The following is a 26580-nucleotide window of genomic DNA, read 5'->3' on the forward strand; positions in this document are numbered from 1 at the left end:
GCTTACTTAAATAAGTAGGAAAAAATTAAAATGTCAACAATTGGAGGTGAGGAACAGTGGAACTGTTGTACAAGTTACCTTACGCACACCTTATTTTTGAAATACAAATTGTAAATGAAATAGCAGATGGCATTATGTAAATTCATTCCTCTATCAGCAATTTTTGCCAAGTAATGAAAATATAGCCAGAATGGTGCTTGGTGGATTTACATAATTACGCATCTGAAAGTCTTAAGTGGTAATAACCCTTGTTAAATTACTTAGCGATATCATTTTTTCTAATTCAAACTAAAGTTTCAACAACTACTAATTGAAGGGAATCAACTAGGCATGACTATTAAAAACAAACACAACCCATTGTCAATTTGATCTTAAAACTTAAATTGTATGATTTTTCCTTTTTTAAAAAATTTTGCTGGCTTCATGCCTGTCACCATTACCTTTATGGAGTTTCTGGGGCCAACGTTTTCATGTTCATGTTGATCATCAGGAAAGCCACATTAACTCTTATGAGAGGATCTGATGAGATCCAGCTTTCAGAAAACAATTTTTAGCCATGTGTTTTGATGGGATTGGAAATGAAGATTGCATTGTAATGATACTGCAGCAAGATTGTTTTCAGCAGACTGAATATTCCCCTGGGGTTCTCTCCTATGGACTGAGTGGGAGCACTTCACATAATGTGATAGTCCTGTACCTCTAAACATGTATTTTATTCAGGATACCTCCTTAGTTTTGAAGGAGCTGAGAAGACTGTAGAATAAAAGAAGGTAGGGTTAGAGGAAGGAATCACTATGCCTGAATCATGTGTCAGACACCTGGCACAGTAAATGGAAGCACCCTCCCTTGGGGTGGACCCTATGTCATTTTCCTCATTTTTTTAATACAATAATGCAAGAAAGGCAAATACTGAGACTGTGTCTACTGGTGGTTCATTGAGATCCATGTCATGGAAGTCCATTCATATAAATGAATGCAGTCCACTTCAAATGCTGGAGTTCAGATAGGTCAGGAGCCATAGCAATTGCATTATTTATGGAGAGGCCTTGCAGACAAATAAACCCCTCCTCCATGTCGTATGCTAACAAAAAGAGCTGTTGTTGCATTTGGGAAGGAGAGGACCAAGAAGCAGAAGATTAATAATGGAAAAAAAAGCAGCTGCATAAATTTTAAGCTGCTTGAAAAGCACATTTGCAGCAGGATTTTCTTTCTCAAAACATTTTCACTCAAATCCTGAAGTTTTCTTTCTGACAGGAATGTTCAGGTTCTGAATACAACTTGCATATATTCAGTAGAATGGTCTGTTCAGACAGTAAAGAAGAACTGTAGCCATCTCAGCGTGTGGAAAATAAATGTTTTTGGAAATCTGGATTCCTTCAGAACTTCAGGCAGGAGGTTCTGAAGGAATCCAGAGGCAGAAGTTGTGTGAGTGCACCATGAATGCATGCAAAGGAGGAGAAATCACTCCATGCCCTTTTACCAGCATTTGTTATTTTAAGAAGGTGAGGGGCTAAAGCAGAAGATGGCAAAAGTTTTAAAGCTGTGTGCTCTGTGTGATTCTAGTTAATTATTCCTATCACATGGCGTGGGTTATTATTTATGAAATATCTCAGCAGACATGGCAACTGAGTTAACCCTATGAACAGTGAACCTCCAAAGAATCCCTACAGCTTCCCATCACTCAGTATCAGGAGTTAAGATTGAATATAGGCATCAACATAGAAGATTCTCCCAGAGAATGGAGACAGGCAAGTCATCATCAGGCACAGAATTCTCCTGCTCAGAATAATTGCCTATTTGCTCTGCATTCGAGGCCTATTCCTTGAGCTTAGATCTCCTGCACATCTAGTTAGAACTTGCAGAATTGATATCAGGTTTCCTGTCACCTCACTTATTACTTTTGTCAGTGGAATTCAAGGAAAAGAGCCAAAAACATGTTTTTTAGAGGCTATTTCTTAAGGACTTCTGTTTTTTCTTTTTGGTTTAAATAGAAACCTGTCCGTTAGCATGTCAGGTTATTTCTTTTGGCTACACTGGAAAGGACATCTGAATAAATTGCAATTTTACAATACAGGTATTGTTGCTTGGAGATCATTATTGTGTTATCCTTTCTAACCAGAGCCACACCTTGGAGGAAAAAAAAAGAGTCTTTAGAATGGGAAAAATAGGTTAAATAGCAGATTGGATGTGTCCTCTTTAGACTTCTCTTTCAGAAGGCTTCTTCTATTCTGAATCTTAGTGCATGGGAGCAATCTTTTGAATAGGACAGCAATACAAAAATGCATTTAATTTGTTTAATGCAGTGCTAGGAAATCTCAGTGGGTCTTTGTAAAGAATGATGATATACAGATGTCATATTGAGAATCTTCACTGAGAAAAAATTTTATGTCTCCTTCCTAGTCATGTAGGATTCCAGCAATGGACACAAAAGGCTATTGTCCTTTAAACTTTTAAGTCGTTTCTTTAGAAAGATGACCTGCATTTTCATGCATTTATGAATGGAGTGGTGGGTGGACCTGCAGTGTTGTAAGACCAATAATCACAAGGTCCTGCTGACTTCAAATTATATTGGCTGAGGAAAATTAAAAAAAAACAGCGTAATTCTTCATCCAGATAAAATTTGAGTAAATTAGTACAATCCCAAAGATACACTCAGAACAATTGCTAAAACAACCTGCTTTGTTCCAAAGAGTGTAAATGCTGTTGTAGCAAATAAGTTACTGGACTTTGTTTGTTACTCCCACTGCAATTAGTGAGTGTACTGGAATTCTTACTCTCCACTTCTGCTCCCTTAACACTGAGACTTTTTCATTGTCTTGTGCACATTTGTATAAATCCCTGAAGTTTTAGCTGTTATTTCCTCTTCTGTGGTATAAAAATGTAAAATACATAATTTTCACTTCTAAATTATTATCTCTGTGATCGTCCTAATCAATAATTAGCTAATATATCCTTGCAATACAGTAACAATGCTAGCTAGTAGCTTGACAGCAAAACATCTGTTCTTATGCTGAACTCTCTTGTATGGTCTTCACTTAAATGTTTTCATGTAGCAGATTTTTTTTTTAAAGTTAACATACACAAAATTTTTATTCATTTCCATTATAATTTTGGAACCTTCTTGGAGAGAATGCATGTGAAGGAGTTCAACATGACAAAGAAAAGTTAAAAATATGGGTTGATTTTGCTTCTCTGCTATCATTGATCTTGGCGTTGTCGTTGTTTTAAAATATCATTCGGTATACTATTAAAGTGAGGAAGCTTCAGATCATGCAAAAATCTTCTGGAAAACAGATTTTTTTTATCGGAATTGGAAATAAAATGAAAAGTAATGAAAAAAGAAATTAGGTTTAAAGGCCAGAAAACCCATTAGTAACTGTATGTTTGTGTATTATCTAGCAAATCAAATGTCAGGGGAAGACATTTGTGAAATAATTATTGATAATTTAAAACAAAAAGGAAGCAAACAACAGAAGCCTTCCTTTTTTTATATTTCAGAGGGTAAATCCAGGCTGCAAAATCCATCAATAAAGCAATTATATGGCATTATTCTGATTTTAAAAGGCGGTTGCATTGTCAGAAGGTTTGCTGGAAAACTTCCCCACCCAAAACATCATTTTCTGTTCAGAGGTAGAACATTGTTGCTGAAGTGAGGGGTTTTGTTTCACACATGGAAAAGAGAGCACTGAAATGCTGCCCACCAGGGTTGGCAGCACACTTGAACAGTGCAAGTTGAACAATGTTGAGAGTAAACGTGGATTGAGACCTGGGGATAGACATAGGCCTTGGCAGCAGGAAACTTGGCTTTGCAGAAAGTATGTTAGCTGTGAAGCAGCAAGACAGTAAATTCATGGAAGAAAATGAATGGTTTTTTCCATTCAAGTTTCTCTAGTGGTTTGTTTTTCTGTGTGCTGGTCTCTAAGACCCCAGTGAATTTTGTCTTTACCTTATGCCTTATGCTGCTTGACATTGGGACATAGTAGGATAATCCCAGAGGTTTGTGAAGGTAGGTAAATTTGGGATAATCAACTGTACCTTGCCATTCTTGAAATCAGGCTTTAAAACTTCTTGAGTATAAACAGGGACAAGTGTAATTACGGCAAATTTTATTAAGTGCAGACTTACTTCTGTCTGTCTTTTCAATAGCATCATCTTTGACTTCACATGAAGATGACGGGAACATGAGCACAACCTCTTAGGTGACATTGCCCTCTAGGGATATAGATATAAGTATGAGCCTGGAATATCTAAATATTGCAGAGAATAAACAGGTTTGTTTGAAGCTTTGGATAACTGCACATTTACTGTTTGGATGTTCTGTATTCGATAACTTTCTACAGATACCAGATAATATAGATGTGTATATGCACATATGTTATGTACAAACATGTATAAAGAAATGTGTGTGTTTGTAGTTGCATTCAGTCCTTATTATCATTACAAGCTCAATTTGAATGAGCACTGTAGATCAGGCTGCCTTCTGATAAAGCACTTAGTGAGCTGATGGTGGCATTGCAAACTTGGATCGGTGAATGAGATTTTTCAATGACATAGATTGAAGTGGGAAATGAGGCTGAGAAAATGGTGCAGCTAGGCAGAGGTGTTTGATAAGGGTTAACTTGGGAATAAATACTGTGCAGCAAGTCAGGAGATCCGTACTCAGTGACTCTGTGAAACTGGACAACTTCCATTATCCCTGTGCTGCATCTCATCCCTTTGTGAAACGAAGGAAATACTTCACTGCCTACTGAGAAAATGAAATCATTAGTGCTTGTAAGGTGTTTGCAAACAAAGTCAGTGATAAGCACTGTAAAAACTTCAACCTTATTTAGAATGAAAAAGTGGCAGCAGAAGTTACCTTGGAGGAGCCTGGCATGACATAGCTTGAGAACTGCATAGGCATGCTTGTACCCTAATCCTGCAGCACTAGAACATGTTGCATAATGTAAATATTAATAGTTCAGTTTGTATGAGAAGACTCTCCTACAAGGGTATTACAAAGCAGGAATAAGAGATACAGGATTAAACCTGGATTAATTCTGTGCTCATTTTATATGCTATGTAAACACATTAAAAACTGATAATAAGAGTAAGCTAGTTTGGTCTAAGTTGACCATTTCAAATAAATACACTTTTCTTCTGGTACTATAAAGCAGCTCTTCTTGCAATGTTATTCTGGTTTGGCACATAGGCACCCTTAAAGCAAAAGCTTTTGCCTAAATGTGCTTTCATCTTTGCTTATCCACTAGCAAAAGCAGTCTGTTGCAAACAGACTGTGCTGAGGCCTGGGTCACCTTGATTTCATCCTATGTCAGATGTGCTTGTATTTCAATCCAGGTAATATATTCTGTCCAGGCCAGTTAAAAACCCCATGCATATACTATGTAGCCACCCAGTAAGTTTCCAGAGATCTCATATGACTCTGTACCTCTGAATGCACAGTTTGATAGATCCACATTAATAATATGGGCCATGTCCCAGAAATCCAATTCTTATGGCTCCTCAGGCAGAGGTGGAGACAAAGAAATCTTACATTTTTCATGTCCTGCTCTGCCACCAAGTCCATGCTGGCCTTTTCAGTGCAACTTCTTCCACCCTTGCCAAAGAGTTTAGGAGTCACTGGTTATCAGCTTGTCCTTCTCAATTCAGAGCTGAGCTTTAGAGCCTGAGACTTTGTTCTCCCCCCAGTAACAACCCAAGAAGCAGAACTGCACTGAATAAAAATAACAAATGTGGCTTAATGGCAGCTCTTTTAACCATTGGTTGTCACTCCTTTTAGGATCAGCAGTCAAACAGAATCCCAATGCTAAATAAAATCTAGGATTCCATTTTTCCTCTCCTCAACACTTCTATTAAGGGTATAAAAGCACTTTCTACCATGGAATATTGTTACAACCGAGTCACATAAAGCAGTACAGTATTCTAGTATTGTGTTAATTCAGTAGAATTAATACTGACATTAGTCTGTTGTGGTTAATTACCTGGAAATTTTATTTGTGTGCAGATCCTAGCTGAAGTATTTGGAGAACATTTGATAATGTGGGTAATATTAATATTTTCATTACTCAGTCTTTACCTCACCCTTCATTTAAAACTCCGTGTTCATCTTCTCACCATACTCAGAACTGGGATTTTTCCTCTGTTTCTAGTTCTCTATCAGAAGGCATTCTCAGAAAGGTTTTTTCCCCCCTCACTTCAGTTTGCTTGTCTCTCACCAGGTTGCAAGGTTCAGTACTCACCTGCCTTTTCATGACAGGAGAAAGCCATGAGGTCTCTGCTAGGCCTGCCACATCTACTTTTTGAAGTAGAAAAGTTGTTGCCCTTTAATTCTTACTTTGCTGGGTTGTCTTCAAGTTTTATTAGCAACCTGTTCTAGACTTTGTTTTCTGTCTCCAGGGAAATACTACATTGTAAGCAATAAAGCTGATAAAAAGGAAAAAAAGAAAAAAAAAGAAGAAAGAAAGGAAACCAAGAGCCAGATTAGCATCTCTCTTAACAGTAGTGTGAAAAATAAGCTCATGTTTGCAATGAACTCCTCTTAAGCTGGTGGAAATTACAACCCAGAGGTCATATACTTAGTCACTGGCAGCAGAATGTTGTCACTCCCTGCTGGCTGATTCATGAAATAATTTGCTGTGAAGAGAATTGCTGTTTCACATCAGCTGGAAACGGCTTTTGCCAGACCAGACTTTGATACTACTGTTGAGCTAAAATCATGCTTTGAATAGAGTTGCCCACAGACTCATCATGCCAGCATGGCTGCATCCATGTGCCTGTAAACCAAAGAAGGATCCCATTCAAATGGGGACAACACATTAAAAAATTATGTGTTTTGGTGCAACCAACTATTACTATTTCTCATAATGTAACTTATCTGGAAGACAGGTCCTTGCTTTTCATCATTCACATAGTCATCTCTAATTATATCTTCTGTGGCATGTAAGTGTTGGCTCATCTATAGAGTTTTGAGATAAGCTTTTGAATTTACTTTAATAACGGAGCCTTGGTATTTTTGTGTGGAGGAGACTCAATAGTCTCCCCCAGTTTCTTTAGTGATTTGATGCCAAACAATTGCCTTTGAGACCATCCACAGCCTTAGTGGGTTCCTCACAATGCAACAGAATAGGTCTTCCTTTCCTGTTTTCAGATAAAACTACATCTTTTATAAACCTCTGTCATTCTGTTTGCTATAGGCAGTGACATTTAAGCAGCCATTTCTGCTAGAATTTTCTTTTTCTGCAGTCTCTGTGAAGGCCTCTGTTGTCATTCATGGAGGACATGAGTTGCATTTGCTTTTCTGTAAAACTAGAACATTTTCAAGGGCAATTCAGAACCATTTCTTTCCCTCCTTTTCCTATTTTTTCCATTCATTCTGTCAGAGTGCTTTTGTTTGCATATTTCTATACCTTTCTTTCCTTTTCATGTATTCTTTCTTGTGCTTGGCTCTCTCATGTTCTGATTATTCCAGGATTTTTAACTGAAGGAGTAGAGGGCCAATTTCTCATTTTGCCAATCTTAGCATTGAAATCCTACTCTTGTTGTAATTTTTGGGTGCATGGCAAAGTAGAATCTAGTATGATCTAGAATCTCTAAGCAATGTATTACGACATTAAGGATTAGTCTATCACTCAGTCTCTAATATGTAAGCTTTTTTCCCTGCCTACCCTCAGCTGAGAGCTTTGCAGTTGAAAATTTCAGAAGGGTTTAGTGTTATCTGTTTAATATTCTACGATATTGTCTCAGATGATAATAAAAGATTTTTAAGCTGCAAGGGATCAAATTTTCCTTATGTCATAGCACATTAGATTTAGTGTTGGTATCATCTACACATTTTGAAAAGAGCTAAGAAGTATGAGTAAGGTCTTCCATTGTCTTGGGAAAAGATTATAATTTCACTTTTTTGTCTTTCCCTTGGATAAAGTGTCATCATAAATAGGTGACTTAGTGGAAAATTCCCAGTGACTCCACTGTGCAGTTCTCTGTCATGGAAACCACAGGTACAGTTGTGCCTTGAAGGCAGAGCTTACTTCAAGCTGGTGCAAAGCCTCGATGTCCTGACAGGAGCTCCAGGTGGTCCTGTGCTACAGGGCCTTTCTGCCTTCTTGCCCTTCAAGGAAATGGGAGTTACTGATTTTTTTTTTCCCAAGGTCTTATCTTCCTTTTCTAGCACATAAATACCTGTGCCACATCTGCTCCCTACCTTCAGGTACTTGGTGAGGGGGCAGTAGCCATTCAGCACAGTTATCACCCAAAAAAAGTCTGTCTTTCAGACTCAGGGGTCGGAAGTTGCCAGGAGGAGCAGCTAGTGCATCAGGCTGGAGCTGCAAGGGGTACTGCAGTCCTTGTTCTGAGCTGCTGCTCACCCCTTCTTCTCGGGAGAAAAAGGTAAGGGGTATCAGCATCCTTGCTTATGTATTGTTTCCAAAGTATTCCCTTTCTCCCTTTGGGCCCATTTACAGAAGAAGACGGTGAGAGCACACAGTGAGGTTTTGTGGTACACAAATTAAGCTGTCCAAGGCATTTAGTGCGACTTGGTTATTCTCTACCACTACAAAATGATCTCCTGCCTTTAAGAATCAGTCAGTCGCTGTTTTTTAAATGCTTCCTGCTTTGGAACCTATACCCAGCCCTGGTTTTGTCACAGTCAGGGTCAAATCCACTTTTTAAAATTATTCCTGCAGTGACGTGAGAAAGCTGGTAATGCTATCTGTTAGCTCCTAGTAAACTCCTTCATTTTAGGGCATACAAATTATAACTTTCAGTGAATGCAGAAGAATAAAATGAAAGAAGGGCAATAAATTTTAAAAAAAATTCCCTTCAGATTTTCCTTTTTTCTCAGACTAATGGCAAAATGATATGGCTGAGCTATGTTTTATATTATCAGTGGTTGGAGTTTTTGCTGCTGCACCCAGCAGTTGTTATTAGAATGTGTGTTAATTAGAACTGATTTAAATAAAAGGATTTTCACTAGGTGGTCTGAGAAAAAAGGTTTGAATATTTCTGAATATTTTAAAACTTTTTAGCAGATTGATAGCTGGTTAAAAATTAACTTTATTTTACATTTACACTGGAATATTTCATGCATTTGCAGTAATCAGTGCTTTTAGAAATAGATTGTTTCAGCTCAGATGTCAAGAAGGTCATGTTACTACTTTGACAACACACAGGGCATCTTTACCGAAACCAAATATTTATTGATTGTGTATCTTTTCTACTGCTACTCTGTAACAGGCTGTAGCAGAGCTGCAAATAGTGTTAGCATTATACATATATATATGTAGCCACTTTTTTTAATTACGCTGGCCATTCACAAAGACACATCAGATGTGTCTTTCCTTAACTGGGTTAAGGAAAAAAAGTAGTATTAGAACACGTACATGTGAATTAAATAAGCTAATGGTCATAACTGAAGCTTTTTTTTTTTTTTCCCCTCATGTAGTATAACCCTGGGTTGCATAAGCTCCTCTGGACATTAATAGTATACATGTGTTGGAGTGTAAACAGGGAAACCCAAAACTCAACTTCAGTTATTAAACAATAAATGTGTATGTGCAGGAATTGTCATTATGCTGGTGGAAAGAAATCATTTCATTGACATGAGACGTTTGTTCTGGTTTCCTTGTTTATATTGAAAACATGTTTGAAGAGGTTTTTTTGTCTTTCTAGTGTTAGTTCTAGCAGTGTCATATAGAGGAATATGTGATGGTAATGTTCTGGCTTATCTAAATAAATACAAAGTAAAAAACTAATGCAGAACATAATAAAATTAAATTTAAAATAAATAGATTCCACATTAGATATTAGAGTAACACTTAAACAGCTACATGAAATAGCCTTTTATGAACAGAACCAGAATTAATTATTTGTTCAGCATAAATTCTAATAATTTTGTCTCTGGACTGTCAGTGCAAGTAAGTTTTTCTCAGTGGGAATAGCAAAGTCTCTGTGATCAATAATATTTGTTTCTGAGAATAGCAAAAATAGATTTTATAGCAGAAGCATGGAGCTATTGTTTTGTGAAGCAGCTTTGGATAAAAGCTTTGCATTTGTTCTTTTCTCCTGAGACTACTAAAGAGAACACTGAAAAAGTAAAAGGGGTGACCACAGAAGCAAGTAGGGTCACCCATTACCAGGGATTCATTTTATTTCCATTAGAGAGGAACTAGAAAGCATATCACACTATTTGTACCTGATTTTCCATTATAAATTATGGTACATGAGATCATTTAAAAATCACTCAGCCTTTCAGATGAAGCCGCCTCTGTTGCCATTCCTTAATAATTGAACAGTAAGAAATACAAGATCTCCATTTTCATCCAACTAAAGTAACTCGTGAGATGGGAGAAGAGAAAAAGGTACATGAAGTACAATCTTCCTAAAAGCTCACAGGGCAGTCTCAGAGGGGGATTTAAAGAGTGGTTTTGGTTTCACATTTAGAGGGTCACGTTTCCTCAGTAAGTTTCTACCTGCAGGTTGGAGTTCTGGGGCCCCACACAGCTGATGTATCAACCACACTCAGTTCAGGAGCACCAGTATGGAGTAGATGCATGAAAATCAGGGTGCTACGGGTTTAAAAATGTGATACAAGTCAGACCTTTCCTCCAGTTCATTGCCTCAGTATATGAATTTTCAGATTTAATGCTTCTTTGGGATGACGAGCAACACAGTAAGACAGCAGAACCTCACTGTGTAACTTTTTTCCCCTGAAAACTGGTTCTGATGACAGGTTAGCCATTGTCTTCACTCTCTTGGCATTTTACCAATGTGAAGGGGTTTCAGCTTTAAGTTTAAAGACCAAATAAAACACAAAGAAAAAGTTTGTAAGATCTATTTCAGCATAACTGCTGTCATATTCCATTTCCAGTGAAAGTGTTCTCATCAGCTTGACTGGATCTTGGGTTCTTGGGTTGGACATTGTTTGTCTGATCTCTATTAGCTCCTTGTCACACTCAGCAGAAATGTGTGTCTGTGTGGCAAATCATGCATGGTCTAGAAATTTACAGTGAAAGACACAGGAAGGTTTTTAAAGTATTTTTTAATACAGGAATTTATTTTAAGTTTGGAATTTTTTTCATTTTATTTGGATGAATCAGCTCCTGGCCATCATGCAGTCCAATGAGCATCTGATGCAGTAAGTCAATAGCATTAAAGTGGTATAGGCAACCCTTTGGTTTTTTTCGTCTTTTTTTTTCCTTTTAACTATTTAAGTCAGAATCCCAGAGAATAATTAGTATTTGCAAAAATCTATAAAAAACCACTAAAATATAATTTTTGTTGTTTTGTTTGGTTTGTTTTGAAAAACTGTTCACAGCTGTCAGCTCTTGTCAATGGGAAGAAACTCTTGATAGGGGAGCCATTGTATTATAATAAATCTTTATTCCACTGAATATTTGCATAGTTTCCAGAAGAGCTACATAGACTCTTCTTTTTCAGTGTTTAGTCACTCTGGCAAGATAGAAAAACAGGGAAGTTATAAATTCCACACAAAAATTCTTCAGACAGGGTGAATGGGTTTCTTAAGCATTCACCTTTTAACAGTGATGATTAAGCAAGACAGAGGCTTTTCTTATTTAGCATAAATTAAGAGGTCAATACTTATTTGTTGTCTATCTCACAGATAATATGTGAAATGATTCCAATGACTTGTAGCAAATGCTCCTCTACAAAACATGATACAGACTCACTTCTTTTGTACACGGCTTTTCCGATGAGGCACAAATCCAAGGGAGTCTATCAAAGTGGTTTTTGGAGGAGATATTTTCCCAGCTGAACTACATGTTTTGCAATTAGAATTGGTACATTAAAAGGACGTGCCCTAAATTTCAGTTTGTAACAGATCTTCTTTGAAAGTCTTAGAAAAAAACCCACTGGGTTTAAGCATAGATGTGGAAAATTATTTGTGCAAACTGATGGACATGTTTAGTTGGTTTAGTTGCACAGTCATTCAGTAAGAGGGTCCACTCTTTTGCTGGCAAGGCTTTTGGAGAAATTTTAAAACTGCAAAATAAATCACTCCTTCCACTTCCTTTTCATCCAGTGGTTAAAGGTTGTGAGAGCTTCTCACAGCACTGGTTACAAAGGATGGACCACAGCTGGAATTTTTCAGCATTGTGCTGGGTACTTCCAATAGGGCAGAACTTTGCTGTATCATCAAGTTTGAGGAAGCTGATTTCTGTGGCAAAACCCATGGGCCTGAGTCTGTTCTTGCTTATGCTTACTGCAAATTTAAATTTGGGTTCAGTAGAGAGGCTTTGGGTTCAGTGAGAATGTCTAATTTCTGTGAGCTCAGAGCTCTAAAATAAAGGCAGAATCCAATGTTAAAATGCAGAGTATTTTATAATGATTTAATAGTTAATAAAATGAAGTAAAAAATTCCAAATTCTATTCTGTATTTGCCCACCATGCATTCATTCTCTCCAACAGAGACCAGCACTAGAGTCGTATAAGAAATGGAGTTTGGAGAAATAAAAATAGACCATCATATTACAACATTTGGGCACAAGTTTAATACTCAGTATCTCAGTTTTTCTATTTTGATTGATTTAACTTTCCATAACATATTGAAGCATCTGTTTCAATAACCTTTACAACAGTTCCTCCTTATCAGCAGATTGGAATGGAGCACTTTAATAGGCCTGAATCAGGCACTCCTAGTCCTCTGTTCCACTGAAAATTTAAAAAGGAAAATAGTTTTTAAAAAAACCAAACAGACTGTAAAATGAATGTTGCAGTTTCTTATAGAAAAGCGACTCCAGTTTCTAGGCTGCTCTAACAAATATTTATGGACATTTCAGCGAGAATAAGATTAAGCAGAAGTTTTCCACATAGTTGCTTGAGTGCTTAGATTGATTGCAACAAGATCTGCTCCACACTTCCATGTTGGCATGCTGTTTCTCCAATATGCACATACACAGATGATTACCTGCTCTAAGTAATTTCTGTTTCACAGGATAAAAGTCCTAACTTTCTGCTTGACACATTATTTCTCCCTGAGATTTATTTTTCTTTTCTAACATGTTCTTGCTATTTAGAAACCATTATTATCCAAAAAGATGAAAGGATTGCTTCCTGTTTCTTAAGACAAAGAGGTGAACAAGAGATAATTACTTAAGCTCTGATACAATTTGTCAAAAGTAGATCACTTCCTTTTTCTTCTTTACCCAAATAGATGTTTGCTCTATATTTTTTTCACTTTGGTCTCCTTTTCTATTAACTGTTCCCCCAATTTCTATAATTATGTTGTAAAAGTGAAGATTTATAGAAAGTAAAATGCTGTGATAACTCATTGTTTTGCTTTCATAATCATCTGTACAAATCCAATTAATATAATGAAGTTAAGTTTAACTGAAATACTGGTAAATCTGCAGAGATGGAGAAGGGCCTTGAGGGGAAGCTGAATGAGGAGTGGCTGAGGTCACTTGGTTTGTTCAGCCTGGAGAAGAGGACACTGAGACCTCATCACAGTCCACAACTTCCCTCTTAAGGAATGTGGAGGGGCAGACACTGAGCTCTCTGTGGTGACCAGTGACAAGACCCAAGGGAATGGCCTGAAGTTGTGTTGGGGAGGTCTAGGCTGGGTGTTAGGAAAAGATTTTTCACCCCAAAGGTGTTTGGGCACTGGAGGAGGCTCCCCAGGGGAGTAATCACAGCACCAAGACTGACAGAGATCAAGAAGCATTTGAACACTTTCAGGTTCATGGTGTGACTCTTGAGGCTGTTCCATACAGGACCACAAGATGGAATTTGATGATCCTAGTGGATCAGGCTATTCTGTGATTCCAAATCAGAGTATTCCATGATTCCATGAAATATGCTGTACATGGCTCAACCTCTGTTAAAAGCTAGCTCTTGTAAACATTAAGAGTCTCTCCTGTGCCATCACATCCTGTATCATGGACTTCTGGGACAAAATCTATTACTCTATCCTTTAACAATTCCATGCAGGGCAGGATGAAGTGGTTATTTGCCATATTATTTATGATTTTCTTACTCAGGTAACACTTTGTCCTTTCATGTCCTATTCTGTCACATACCATCTTTTGTAATTCTTCATCTTCATTTCCCAAGAGCAGACTAGCTATGGTTTTGTTTTATAATCTTCCTTGAAGTTCAAGTTTTGTTTATTTATGATTTTGGGATGAAAAAGTATTGCATGGCAGGACTTTCCTAGAAGCCAGTGGACTCACTACAGCAGAGGGTGACTCTTTTGATGGGGTCCTGGAACTTCTACATTTTCAAAGCTTACAACAGCAACATTCATTTTGTAAATAAACTCTGCAGTCTCCATAAATACCATAGTCCTGCTGGGTACATCCATCTGAGCCCAGATATTAAATAAAAACTTAAACTTGCTCTGTCCTGCCTTGCTGTACAGCTTTTGTGTCTCTCATGTCTCCCTGTGAAATACTGCCTCCTTACAAAATGGATTTGATGTTACCGTAAGGTGAAGTTTTTCTTAAAGACTCCAAATGTTTGATCTATAACAGACAAAGAGTTTGGCTCTTACATGGGTATTTCAGTCAGATATTCTGTGTGATTTGCACATAAAAATGTTACCAAACTACTTAAAATTTGGAAGGCAGTTAGGACTTAAAATAGTTATCAGAGCTTGGTCAGTATGAGCGCTTGATCTAATTGTGAACCCAATTATTACTGTGCACAGTTTTTTTATTGTGGAAAAGGATTTGCCAAGGCTGAAAAAGAAATTAATCCAACTTTATCATTAAAACATACTGTGAAAAAGATCATTAATTGTGCACTGACCATTCATTGTCATACCAATGACTTTTTAATTATTTTTCTTCACATTAACAAAGTAGAGGTGGCTAAAGACATACATGAATGTTCACAATGCACATGTCTGTTTTTTACTGAAAATGTTACTTCCATTGTTGCAAAAAATGAGAAGAGACCAAACTGTTCCTGACATGCTGAAAAATATTCTGTCTTCAAAAATATTCACAGTAAAAGCAGCTAAAATGCATAAAAATGTCCCGTTACTGCTTTTTGTATATGTAATTCTTGCCATTGCTGGACAGATGATGCTGAATGACAGTGGGGAACAAACTTTTCTCAGTAACTCTTAAGACAGTAAAAGTTTCAGAGCACCTGAAATAATGCAAAAGTCTCACCAAATGCAAATGACAGCTTTCATCTTCCTTTATGAAGCACATGCTCATGAATATATACATTTTTGCACATGTAGGAGCTCAAGTGTATCTGCCTTCCGATGAATGAAAGAATACGGAAATTATGTACTCAGAATTAGTTAGGAGTTTGCTTTATTTTGTTGAATTCTCCAATTTAATTGAAATTCCCTTCCTGAGCTGGAACATTTCTTAGAGACTGCCAGATTTGAGAAGGGGGCACTGTTACCCCTTCTCCTTCCTTCAGAAGTTTTTGTGCTATTTAAGTACCAGTGTTGCTTTTGGTGATGCTAACAGCCTTTTGGCAGTTCTGTGCTGTTTGTCTGCACAATCTGTCCATCTAAAGTAGCAGAGCATGAGAAGCTGATCTCCTGAGGGAACTCCAACAATATCGACAGGCTTGATTGACATAAAACCAGTCTCTCTCTTTCACCTCCACTGAACTCTCTGAGTAAATTCAGGGCCTGACTGAAGTGAGATAGGGTTTTAGCCATTGACTTCCATGGGAACTGAATTTGAACACTAGCAGCTACTGCCCTTTCCTAAGGCAGCCCTGAATATCTTGGCAAATGCTGTTTAGAAGCACTATCAATTTGATCCCACTTCCTTCTCAAGACTGAAAGCCAAGTTCAGGACTATTTATGTCTTATTAACTAGAGAAGGCTTTGGATGGGAACTGTAGCAGGCATTTAAATCTTCAGCCTGAAAAATGGGTTATGGCTTAATGAACCTTGTTCAGGTTAAAGCAGTTATTTATTCTTGATATTTGTGTTTGTTGCTGTCAGGTAGAAGTCAATGAAAGAGCAGTGCATTCTATCTTGAAGAGTTTATCAGGATGGAATAGCCTGAAATTTGTTTCAAGTGAATCAATTCTCACTTTTTTAACAGGAAAATAGCAACAGTAGATTTTCCAGATATGCTTCAAAATACCACATATGCTTGAAACTTAGAATATGTCAAGAACCATATAAGATCTGCTTATCACTTCAAAATGTGAACATCTACAGATATCCAAATTACATTTTCTATTAAGTCAGAAGTACAAAAGGTGAGAGAAGAGGCAGAGAGACAGGCATTTATTTTCAGTCCATGTGTTCATACAGAGGAAAAAGAGAAAAGTAGAAATGCAGTCCATAAATTGAAGACTGTCTACATGGAATGGAAAAGAAAAGAAGCTGAAAAGTTTTAAATATTCCCTTTTTTCTTTCCTCCCCTTCTGAAGTATTTGGGATAAAATATACTTCTACTGGAGCTCATAAGTATTATTAATCTAATGTTGATATTTTTTGCCTAGTCCCTAAATATTTTCTTTTTTGAATTGATAACCATGGTACCTAGTTGTGATCCTTTTCTTGGCTGAAGTAAATGTATTATTTTTAAAGCATGTTGTTAATTTAATGAAACCATTAAAAAAGAATTCTACCTAGAAAGAATTATGCTCTCATAGTGGAATGGGATGTTGTCTTTCTGCTATCTTCTGTTGCATTTGACCAGTAAGAATGATGGTACTATTATTTGGGTGTATCTGATCTTGGAAAGCCTAGAGGACCTTTCTTACAAAGCATTTCTAGAGGGCTGAAGTAAATCAAGGTTTGAGTTCTTCTGTGTACTTAGAGCAACATCTTTGAGCTCTCAAGACTGCTACATTCTACTTTATGTACTGAAAGAAGAGAGATTATTAATTTGGTTTTTTATATATATATATATATATATATATATATATATATATATATGTAGGTATGTATGTTGGTTACCATTATTGTTTCCATGTGTAAACCATTAGGACTGACACCACTTCAAACTTAAGATAATCTTCTGTCTCATTTGATGCTGCATGCCTGTGTTTAGGGGGAAAAAACCCAACAAACCCTGAAAATCCTCAACCCCAAACCATCTTATATGAGCTCTGTCTTCCTGTCAGAACATTTTGTTTTGAAATTTTTACTTCTTTGAATGTTGGTCAACCCAGACTGCTTTTATCCACAGAATTACCCTTAGTTTATCATAGAGGAATACAATTTCCCATGCAGAAACTTGCCTGTGTAGAGCATTGTCCTTTTCTACTTTCTTTCCAATTTCCTGAAAAGTCTATACAATATTATTTTCACTTTTTTTCTAGATGGGGTTAGTAAAGTTGTTTGGTAGCCCTGTTCAATATCAATCAACCTTAGGAAGCCACTAATTAACAAAGATGAGGTTGTCAGATGGTAATGCTGGAGTGGGGAATTCTGGAAATGGTAACAGCTTCCTATTTGTGGTTGGCTAAATGGAAAGAGAGGATGTGTAGATTTCCTAGCTTGTTAAACCACATCACAGTACATGGGCTGATACCAGATGTGTTCATTAGCAGATGATCAGGGTGTGTGTAAATATCCAGTGTGCAGATGATTTTTGCATGGTCCTCCTGACGGTATCATATGTTTCTTGGTAGTTGTTCAGTGCTTAAAACAAAAAGCTTTTGAAGCTTCAGATGTGATGTTTAATAGGCCTTTCTCTAATGCTGGCTTAGCACCTGCTCCTCCCTCACAATCACATCAAAGTGAACTCTAAGTAACCACTCTGAAATCATGCAGCATCAGGCCATGGAGTAAAACCAGTGAAAGCACAAGGCAATCAGCCCTGTAAAGTCTCTCCATGTGCAGAAAGAATCTCCACAGCCACCTGGATGCTTTTAAACCTTCGTTATTTTAAATTTAAAATGGTTGGCTGAGCATTGCTTCTAGAAAAATCTGATACAGTAATCAAAGTTGGAGGTGGGAAAGGACCTCTGGGGTCACACAGTCGAGCTTTCTGCCAATAATGGATTGTTTCCTGCAGTTCATTTTCTAGTGACCTTGAAAATTACTAGCCTGTATAAAATGGTAATGAAAAAACAAAGCTGTTGTAGCTTCAGAAGTAGCCAAAGTAATGCTGTCCCAATGCGAAATTGTGGTTTTGATATGAGATTCTGTCCATGCATTGTTTCTTGGATGCAGTTTTTAGGTGATCACAGTTTTAATCTATGCTTTCCGACCCATTTTCAGTTGGCTATAATCAGGAGGTTGGTGGAGGTTAACTTGTTTCAATACCACATGATCTTGTCCCTTAACCAAATCATAATTTTTATTACAAATTAATGAGTCAACAACTTGATTAGCCCCGCTACCCAAAAATTACACACTTATCATGCCTGGGAACTCAAAGATTCCTGAAGAGACTCAGATGTGACACATGATTTATAAGTTTCTTTCAAACAGGCAAATATTGGTTTACTTCTCTGCTGATGCAGGCAATAAAGCTCAACCCTAACATACACCTAGTATATGTGAGTGGGTAGAATTTGGCCCTCCTTTTAAAGATTAAGCAGGAGAGACAAGCTCCCACCAGCACAGTAATTAAAGTTTTGGCTAAAAAAATATTTTAGGAGTCTGTGAAGAGCTGGGTGGATGGGAAAGAGATCCCAAGACACCAAGTTCCCTTCCTGCTATGCACGTTTGATGTGTGTTAATTTCTTCTCCAGGGGGCCCTATTATGGGTTGCCTTTTGGGCTGTGCAGTGCTCTGAATATCCTTTCTTCCTGGGACTCTGGCCCCTCCTGACTATTGTATTCACACACTCCAGATCTCACTTGGAGAGGAAAAGGGTTTTCTCAGCTGCCAACTTACTTAAAAGAGGGACTTAAGAGAAAGAAGAAAGCTGATTGGACCGGGCTTGGCAAAAGTCTCCATTTTATTCTGTTTAGTCAGATATTTAAAGGACTGGATGTTGAGAAACACCGAAATAGTGAGAACACTTATTCCTTAAGCAGGTTCTTGCAAAGGTTTTTTACAATTAAAACCTGAAAGCTGCTTTAGTAAAGCAGTGTTTATCCTTGTACTAATGCTGGTCATGGATACGTGTCTAACTTAGCTGGAACTAATGCCTGACTATACTGTTCCACTACAGCAACTTAACATTCTGCGTAGGCTGATTATTTTTTCAACAATATTTGCTAAATTCTTTTAAGGGCTGCCAGTATATATTTTTTGAAGCTTAGTTAATAAGAACAGCTGCCAGCCGAGTCAAGGCTAAAAGAGTGAAAAAATATCTGCAGAAGGCAAGATTTTACTTCAAAAGATCAGTATTACAAAGCACTACTGTTGCTGGTATAATCACTTTCTTTGGGGGGGATGCTAATATAGACTGGGTTTCTTGTCTTCACAGCCCCCACTGAGCCTTTGCTGTGCAAATTTGCTGATGGAGGGCAAAAGAAGCGCCAGAATCAAAGCAAATACACACAGAATGGAAGGCCGTGGCCCAGAGAAGGAGAGGTAAGTGCCACGTAGCAATTATTTTCCTGGGGTTTGGCAGAAGGCAGCGACAGACCTGGAAGTCTACCTTTCAGACTGTGAAGAAATCAGATTGCACACAAAATGCAATGGCTTCATACAGAAAAAGCTATGTAAGCAGTGGGGAGATGGAGGTTTATGATAATGTGCAGAGTGTAAAGTTACAGGAAAGGAGAATTTCTGAGCTTGGTGTGGAACTGTGCACAGCCTGGTCCCACTGTGAGTGTTCTGCAGGCAGACCTGAGGATTCTCTTACTGGTGAGCCATCAGCAACCAAGGTGTGCCTTTTACAAACCAAAGCAATTTGCCCTGAAGCAACTCAACAATGTTATTTCCTCCACATAGTTTCTGGTGGTAAAATATCCTTAGGGAATATGAGAGCTGTTCCAAAGAGAGATGTGCATCCAGATGTAGGATGTAAAAGTTTTCAGAAAGCTTATCTGAGCTGAGCTCTTCATTCTGTTCAAGACAAAGCAATTTACAGTAGCCTCAGCTGCATCATGTGTACAACATTTTAAAATAATCTAATGGTTGCTCTCTGCTCTCCTGCAAGTAGTCTGTTACTGGAGTTACTTTTCTGTGTTCTTTTATGTGAAGTGACTCCAAATGAAGGTGAAATAGGAAGGGCACTTTTTTGATTCCTCAAGAGTTTGTTTACTGTTTTAGAATTTTATTACCAAAAAAAGACTTGAACAAATAGAATAGATCTGCTCAGAGCGCCTTCTTATACATGGTGTTAGCTATGAAGGCTGAAGGACTTGCAAGTATTTCTATCCTAAACAACTATTCTCTGTGTTTACAATTGACCCTTCAAGGAAAAAAAATATTGGTCTCGACTGTACTCCTCTAGAATACAAGTTGTGGGGGGAATGGGGGGAAGGTGTCTCTTTTTTTTTTTGGGGGGGGCGGGGTGAGTGTTTGTTTTATGTTATGTTTACTTCAAATTTACAAGGCAAACTAAAAAAAAAAAAATTATTTGCTGTTTCTGAGTTACATGTTTCTAGAGTATTTCAGCTTTTTTGTAACTACTTGATTTTTCTAGCTGATCCTTTTCAGAGCATTAGTTTATGACATATATACTCTAGCACAATTGGTGAGCTCCCAAAACAAACAGAAAGGCCTTTTGAAAGTGTAGAAATTTCTCCCACCATCCCATGGTTGTTCTACACTGTTCCACCAGCAAAGGGTCCCTTTTTAGCTCTGTGGGCTGAACATCCCAGTGTGGCAGACACGTTTGCTACAGGACATTGCAGCAGTCTCCAAAGGCTCATTGCAGTATTTTACACTGCATGTCTCAGAAAATGGAGCTATCTTCTCAGGAGCCATTATGGTTTGTCATGTTAGGGATCTACTGAGGAGCGAGTGCCCAAGAAGTACTTCAAGCAATAGACTCAGATCAGCCTATACATAGTTTGAAAAACAAAGATTTATGTGTAGGAGATGACAATAAGATCAACAATCCATATTTTAAAGACCTCTAAATCCCTGTTTAAAAAGTAAATGCCATCACAGCTATTATCTCTGCTGTTTTATACTTCCTTCAGTTCAAATCAATAATAAAAGGGAATTATAAAGTTAAAGCCAGCAGGTCACCATTATGCCTGTGGCCTCAGGGCATCCGCTTATTGCATCTTGTGTAGTTCATTTGTTGCTAGTGGAGTGGTGCCTATTAAGCCCAGTGATATCCTGGTGACCTGGAGGCAGGGTGTGGCTGGTGTGTTTGTAGTATCAACACTTAAAAACTGATTTTCAGTGCTGGAAGACATCCTTCCATGTTGCTGGTCGCAGTCAACTACAGAGGTGTTGTCATGGTATAATGTACAAACATGAAAAAATGGTAAAGATACAAACTCAGAAATATTTCAGGCTAGATTTTCTCAGATTTTCTCTGTTTACTAACATCTGGTTAATACCCTACTGCACATTGGATATTTACTACCCAGAGCATCAAAGACAAGAATGCATGTTCTCTTTTAGGGTCCCTCATTTATTGAATTTCTTCCCCACTGTTTATTTTCTTATTTCCAATGTAAAATCTTTCTGTATAATTACTCTCATATTTCATACGCAATAAGGTTTTTCAAACTCTTTGTTCTTTAACGATCATATTCTAAAAACAATCTACCATTCAGTTGTTCTTTAGGTAGCAGCACTTGAGTAACCCTCCTACAGTTATTTCTGTAGGTTTTAATTTCTTTTAATTTCTTTTTAAAAGAACAGGCAGTGCGAGTAGTGAAAAACAACTGATCTATGACAAGTGTCATAGTTCTGATGACAAATGGGACCTGGAAATATTCCCTTCACCTCTACTCTTTTTTGGTTTCTTCCCCAAAGAAAAGAATTGAAACGGCATCCAAGAGATTACTCCATTAATGTTCCCACCCTGACCAAATCCTGTGGTATCTAGACCAAGATGTATTTTGGCTGTTGTTCAAATAAGCCTTTGCATTCTTGAACACTTTTGTGAAGGGCATTTTTAAAACATCTGAGTTTAACCAGCCTTAGCACTGAACGTGCAGAAGGATTATTTCTCGGAAAGGCAGATCCCAGAGAAATGATGGCAGCGGTTCTGTCACTGGCCTCAAACTTGAGCTGTGCCCAGTACTCTACTGTAGGGAGGGAATGGAAGGAGATTTAGTGGGGAGGAGCCGGTTTGCTGTAGTGTTATGTCTCTGGTCATGCTGTTCTCAGAGGTTTTGCTCTCTTTTATGAAGAGCTTCTATGGAATTTTATAAGACAGGGCTTCTTCTGGTTTTTTGTGAAGTTGTCAGGTCATACTGCAGAACGCAGTAGAAAATCATATTCCTATCTTACATCTTTGTAGGTTGCTTCATAACCTTAGAGAAATACTTTGATTGGCTGTTAAATTGCCTGCCCTTTTAAAGTCAAATATTTAGGAATACGCTGAATTTCTCCAGGGATTTTTGGGAGGTCTAGGGGGGTGGTTTTGGTGCTTGGTTATTTAGCCAATTGTAACCAGGGAAGAATGGCAGATCTTGAATAGTTCTTCTTAGTCCTTACCCCTACATCTTGTTTGGAGTCTCAGGAAACGTTCAGCAGATTTGCTGAGACATTTAACTGACTGTTTGTGATGGTTGACCAGTCCTGGGCTATAGAGCTGAGAGCTTATATTAGTGACAGCTTTATATAAGGCTGTCAAATTAGGCACCAAAAAGACAGGTGCAATAAATGTACAGTGAAACCTGCAAGTGTTGGAAATATTTGCAGTGAAATTCTGACCCAGCAACTGACATAATTTCTGCACAAAGTTTAGTAATTTCTTTTTTGGGCTAGCTTCTCCTCATGCTGGTTTAATTAAGCATTCTGTTTTGAAACTTAACCTGACAAGATTATATTGAGATGGTGATAGAGGATAATCATATTCAAATTCTGTCTGTAAAATATTTGATTCAATTTACCTTTAAATTGCAATTGACAAGTCTAGAGGTGGGTGACATAAATATCCAAAAATTTTTTAGTCAAAAATGCATCCAGGGAATCAAGTGTAGTCACAAAATGAGATCAGATTGGATTAAAAAGTGCAACATAAATTTTGCAACATAATCTTCTGTTGCAGATTTAAACCTGGTTTTGGTTATTCAAAAATAAAGTCTTTTGATAGATATATTTAAGAGCAGGTTTATTTGAGAATTACATGGTAGACAGGGAGAATTCTGCCTAAAGTTTATTACTGTTTTCTAGAAATTGTAGCTTTTCTACATCTGGTCAACCCAATGTGATTAAGGCTTTTTTAATGGTCACAGTATTCTGAACTCCTTAGTATTTCATTCACAAGTTTCTGTAAAATTTGTGCTATTTAAATAGTTGCATTGTCTTGTAAGAGTGTACCACCTTTACAGTATTGTTGCATGTATCACAACAGTGAGAAGCAGTACTGAATGCATTGAATTTGGTCTGATGTCTATAAAGTTATTCAATAATTGCCATTGAATTTGGTCTGATGTCTGTAATGACATTCAATAATTGTCAGTAATAATTCTTCCATTGATTGCTTTTCTGCTTCCATAATCTAAGTTACATTTTTTATTTCTAAAGAGCCAATAGGTTACCTTTCTTTCCTTCCCTTTCTTCTCTTCCTACTTACTCTTTTCTCCTTTATTTTCTTTCAAGCTCAGTTCATGGAATATCCAAAGAATTAAGCATCTTTTTAGTTCTTTCTTAAAAAATAAAATGACCAGGTAGTTTGGGAATGTTGCTTTTGTAACAGTTTCTCTTTTTATCCACTATTCATTACAACTTTGCCTAATGCAAACAGCAGTTTAGAGAGAAAAACATACAATAGGTAAGACACTTCCCAAATTTTTTTAAAGTCAGTACCAGTGAAAGGCTCAAGCAAGTGATCCTCATGCCAATGGTCTCTTCTTTACCAGCAGATGCATTTAGAAATGATTAGTAGTTCTATTCCAGGCCTATTTATAACTCAGGCATGGATTTTTTTTTTTTTTTTTTGTGCTTCTGAGGAGATAGTTGTGTTCTGTAATCCTGAGTGTCCAGGGCAGATGTATTTTATACCTAGACAAGTAACTTTTCTTTGCTGTGAGAGTCAATTCTGTTGAGCTAAGCACTAGTACCCTCATATGTAAACAGCCCACAAAGACATTTACTATATATATTTAGCATGCCTGTACATTAAACATTGACACTTCACATGCTTATTTTCAACAAAAGCTCGGTTTAACAAAGAGAGGCATTGAACCTGAAAAGAAGCCCTCTCTCCAGAGGGAGAAAGAGAAGGGTAAAAGATAACTGACCAGTAGGTGAAAAGATCTAGGATAATGACACAAGGTGCTGTTGCTGTTGGCACCATTTTGGAAAGATGCCTCAGTGGATCAAATACCAAAGATTAGTTTGGATTTTGAGCTTATAAAGTACATAGAAATATTTTAAACCAATAGCCTATGTGTAATCACTGTCAATGCAATCAGGATTGTAAAAGGGCCATGGTTTGGTTAAAATAGAATCAGCAATGCACCTGTCCTTAGAGATCAGTTTTCTTTGTTTTCATTTTAGCTTTGAATTTCCTTCTCTGATGAAAAATGTCATGCCATTTTCCCTGGAGGTTTTCCTGCAGTTGGGTTTTCCTCCAAATTCTGCTGCTATAACAGTTTTTTCTTAGGCAGAATAAACAAATGTTGGACAGAGGGAAAGGACATACCTTTTTCTGTTGTATCCCCAACAGATATCAGGAGTGCTGCCAGCCACGCCTAGAATTCTTCCCAGCTCACTGCAGCACACACATGTGAGTGTGCAGATGCGAGTGTAATACACAGCTAGTACAGCACTGGATCACACTCATGGCAAACTGGGGATACCAGATCCCCAAAACCAGATCATTTATAGACCTGAAGATGACATGGTGGAATGTATGGAGTGGCTGTGAAAACAGAATAATTGTGTTGTGTTATATATGTTATCTTTTGGTTTTGTTTTGTTTTGTTTTTTCCAATTTTGTAGTCTTCAGCACTTGTATTTTAACTAGTAAGGTGAGTTGAAGTGGGAAGAAGGTGACTCAATCCCAAGAACAGAAGCTGTGTATGTCAGATTTCCATTCCAGTTCTGTAGGACAAAAGGGTTTCTTGTCATTCATTTGGGTATCTGAACTTGTTATTGTGTTTATCAGAGCAGTCTCTGATGTTCTGAGGTTCATGAATCACTTCCCATGTTTGACAACAATAGTATATCCTTTCCTCTCCACAACACTTTTGCCCTCAGAATCTGAAGCTCCTTAAGGAGCACACATCACTGGGAAATGCTCCATTCCTTTCATATACATTTAAATGTCTAAGAGGTGTCACATTTATATTCTAGATTTCTCCTTCTCTAAAAAGGAAAGGTGGGGACAGTTAGTCACAATTAAATTCAGAAGTCTTTCTAATAATGTTGAATATTTCTGTCAGAACTGTTTAAGTAATCAAAGAAAGGAATTCTGCCAAATTAACTTTACTGGTGACTGAACTTTTTTTCTAAAATCAGTATTTTGCATTAATCTCATCTGGGTTGATGATTTCTTTTCCCTACTCTCTTCTTTCTTCAAAGCATTTCAATAGGGGTATCTTCTGTCAGGGCACAAGAGATCCTTGTGTTGTGATGCCTGGCAGATATTAGTGATGGAAAAAAAAACAAGTACAGGAATCTGAGTGTTGAAATTTCAGTTGATTCCACTGTAGTAGCCAAGAGCACGCCCTGGGATGGCAGTCCTGCAGTGTGAAAGGCTGAAGCTCTGAGTCAGTGGAGATTCAGAGGACAGGCTTATCTTTTAGTCTAACTCCCACGTCAGTTCACCACAGAAATCCCTTAAGTGCAAGTGTACAACCTTACCTTTCCAAATCTCACCTTAAGGAGAACAGATCCAGGGGGCCTTCTGCTTGGAAAGCCCACCACATCCATGGATTTCACCCCTTTTTAATTTCCAGGCCTCTTCAGTTTTTTCCAATGGACTGCGGCCTCCTGCACAGCCCGAGATCCTGCAGTGGCAGCAGCCTGCCCTTGCAGAGGTGCTCCAGCACTGGGCAGAGGCTGGCCAGGGCAGGTTTGAGGAGATGATGTGGAAGTCTCACCTCTGAGGAGGAGGCATAGCACATCTGTAGCAGGTTGATATTGTGGTGAATTTTGCACAGTGTCAGAAAGACGTGTACGCTGAGAGTAGATATGGGGATGTGATGGTGAAGTTGTCCATGAAAGCAGCTTCCCAGCAACACAGAAGATGCTGGGCTGCATTGAAGATGCACAGAAGAAATGGGTCATATATAGGTATTTATGTTTGCTGGAAGACAGATACTGCACTGATAAGTTTTTTTTTTTTCTTGTGAGACATCACAGGGATTGGGTAGAGAAATAATAAACCCACTTCATTTCACATGATATTGAAGATCAGATCGTTTATGTTCAAATCATAAAATAGACGGGGAAAAAATCAAACCAGAAACAGAACATCTTGTCTTTGCCCATGGAAAAATTTTCACAGTAGAGTGTTGAACAAAAGGCCTTCAAACTTCCTGGGGAAACCCTTGTTTTCCAGATGCTTTTTGATATTTCCTGCTCTCTATTGAATGAAAGAGCTTAAATTTAAAGGCAGGTGCGGGCTGAATCTCTTGTTCTTAGAATCT

At 37.7% G+C, this 26580-nt stretch overlaps 1 protein-coding gene across 7 annotated transcripts in view; it reads left to right on the forward strand.

The window, feature by feature from the left end:
- The window catches only part of RBMS3 (RNA binding motif single stranded interacting protein 3), a 703797-nt gene that overhangs the window by 594275 nt on the left and 82942 nt on the right, over positions 1-26580 (forward strand). For all 7 annotated transcript variants that reach the window (XR_009486534.1, XM_059846719.1, XM_059846669.1 and 4 more), the window contains one exon: positions 19329-19435. Coding sequence is in view for 6 of the 7 variants with exons in the window: in XM_059846719.1 (XP_059702702.1) it covers positions 19329-19435 (107 nt within the window). In the remaining variant the exon portion in view is untranslated. The remainder of the gene's footprint in view (positions 1-19328; positions 19436-26580) is intronic.

This window comes from Haemorhous mexicanus, chromosome 1, assembly GCF_027477595.1.
Source record: "Haemorhous mexicanus isolate bHaeMex1 chromosome 1, bHaeMex1.pri, whole genome shotgun sequence".
Classification (NCBI taxonomy): domain Eukaryota; kingdom Metazoa; phylum Chordata; class Aves; order Passeriformes; family Fringillidae; genus Haemorhous; species Haemorhous mexicanus.